The 1,306-nt window shown below is 58.8% G+C and overlaps 1 protein-coding gene across 1 annotated transcript in view; it reads left to right on the plus strand.

Moving 5' to 3' along the window:
* Positions 1 to 275: 275 nt before the first annotated feature.
* Positions 276 to 1,306, plus strand: part of NPHP4 (nephrocystin 4) — a 21,471-nt gene continuing 20,440 nt past the window's right edge. The window contains exon 1 of the mRNA XM_029962367.1: positions 276 to 335. Coding sequence (XP_029818227.1) covers positions 276 to 335 — 60 coding nt within the window. The remainder of the gene's footprint in view (positions 336 to 1,306) is intronic.

Below are 1,306 nucleotides of genomic sequence, written 5' to 3' on the forward strand. Positions count from 1 at the left end.
CACCCCCCGGAGACACCCCAGTAACTGGAGCAGGCTGGTCCCCGCAGTGATCCCGCAGCAATAACAACACTGATGCAGCTGGATCTAACAGGAAAACTAGAGGCCAAGCCTGCAAAAGGGGTCAGGGTTTTGGACACGCAGTGGTTCTCTGGCACTTATAAATTAGGAAAACACGATTCCTCTCCCTCAGCCAAGTCATACTCAGCTTCATGGCAGCATCTCGGCACTTCCTCTGCCCTCCCATCACTGTCCTGGCAGCGACGGGGCCAACAAGCATGCTGCCTGCTCCAAACCATGCCGACATTGACAGGGACCACTTGGAACTGCCAGGGTGGGTGAGCCCAGCAGGCTGCCTGCTGTCCACGCCACAGCAACTCCAGGAACAGCCAGTGACAGGTAGGGAAGGCCATAAACCCCATCCTGTTTGGGGATGCTCCCAGCACCAGCCCATCAGTGGCTTTGCTCCCCCAGCAGAGGGTGGGAGTCATGTGCCAAGTCGTTTTCCTCCTGCTCTGTGATGCATCCAACCTGCAGACCTGCACACCAAGAGCAGGTGACAGCTGGCCCTCCTGCCCTCCTCATCAAAACAATAGTAATAATAACTAATAAAACCAGCAGCCCTCCCGAATCTTCTGTCGGCAGCTGTGTGCAGAGGCGTTTCCTGCTCACCAGCCGGAAAAATCACTGCATATATGCAACAAGCCTGTATATGGATGTGATACAGACAGACTGGATACATCTCACCCAGCCTGCTGTGGCACTCACCCACCGCGCTGTACCATGGCTCCCAGCGACGCTTTGGGAGGAAACCTGTGGTTTGGGAAGCAGGCTGGGTGCCAGTGGCACGGACCACGTCTCACCTGGACGAAAGCCCGCAGTGCCCGTGTGAACCACGACAGCTCCACGTGACAGCCACGGGCTGAGCGGGCAGGGGACCAAAGGGGGTCCCCATCACAAGGAAAACAGCCTCAAAAACTGGAGGCTGCTGAGCCAGAGGCCCAAGAGCTTTGGGCCCGGCAGAAGAAAAGGTGAGGGAGCCGTGGTTGCGGACGGGTTGCGAGGGGACCGGGGACCCTCCACAGGGCTCGGGGCTCCCTCCACCCGCAGCCCCCGGTCACCGTTGCAAACGGAGACAAGGAAGGGACCACGGCACGGCAGGAAACTGAAGGGAACTGAAGGAACCCTGACGTTTGACCCGCTGTTCACAAAGTGGCTCTGAGGAGGAAACCGGACGATGCTCGGGGAAAATCCAGCATTCCCACTCTCGAGTCACCGGAGCGTTGCCGGCGGCTCACGCCACGTCACC

This window comes from Manacus vitellinus, unplaced genomic scaffold (assembly GCF_001715985.3).
Source record: "Manacus vitellinus isolate BGI_N305 unplaced genomic scaffold, ASM171598v3 scaffold_46_pilon, whole genome shotgun sequence".
Taxonomy (NCBI): domain Eukaryota; kingdom Metazoa; phylum Chordata; class Aves; order Passeriformes; family Pipridae; genus Manacus; species Manacus vitellinus.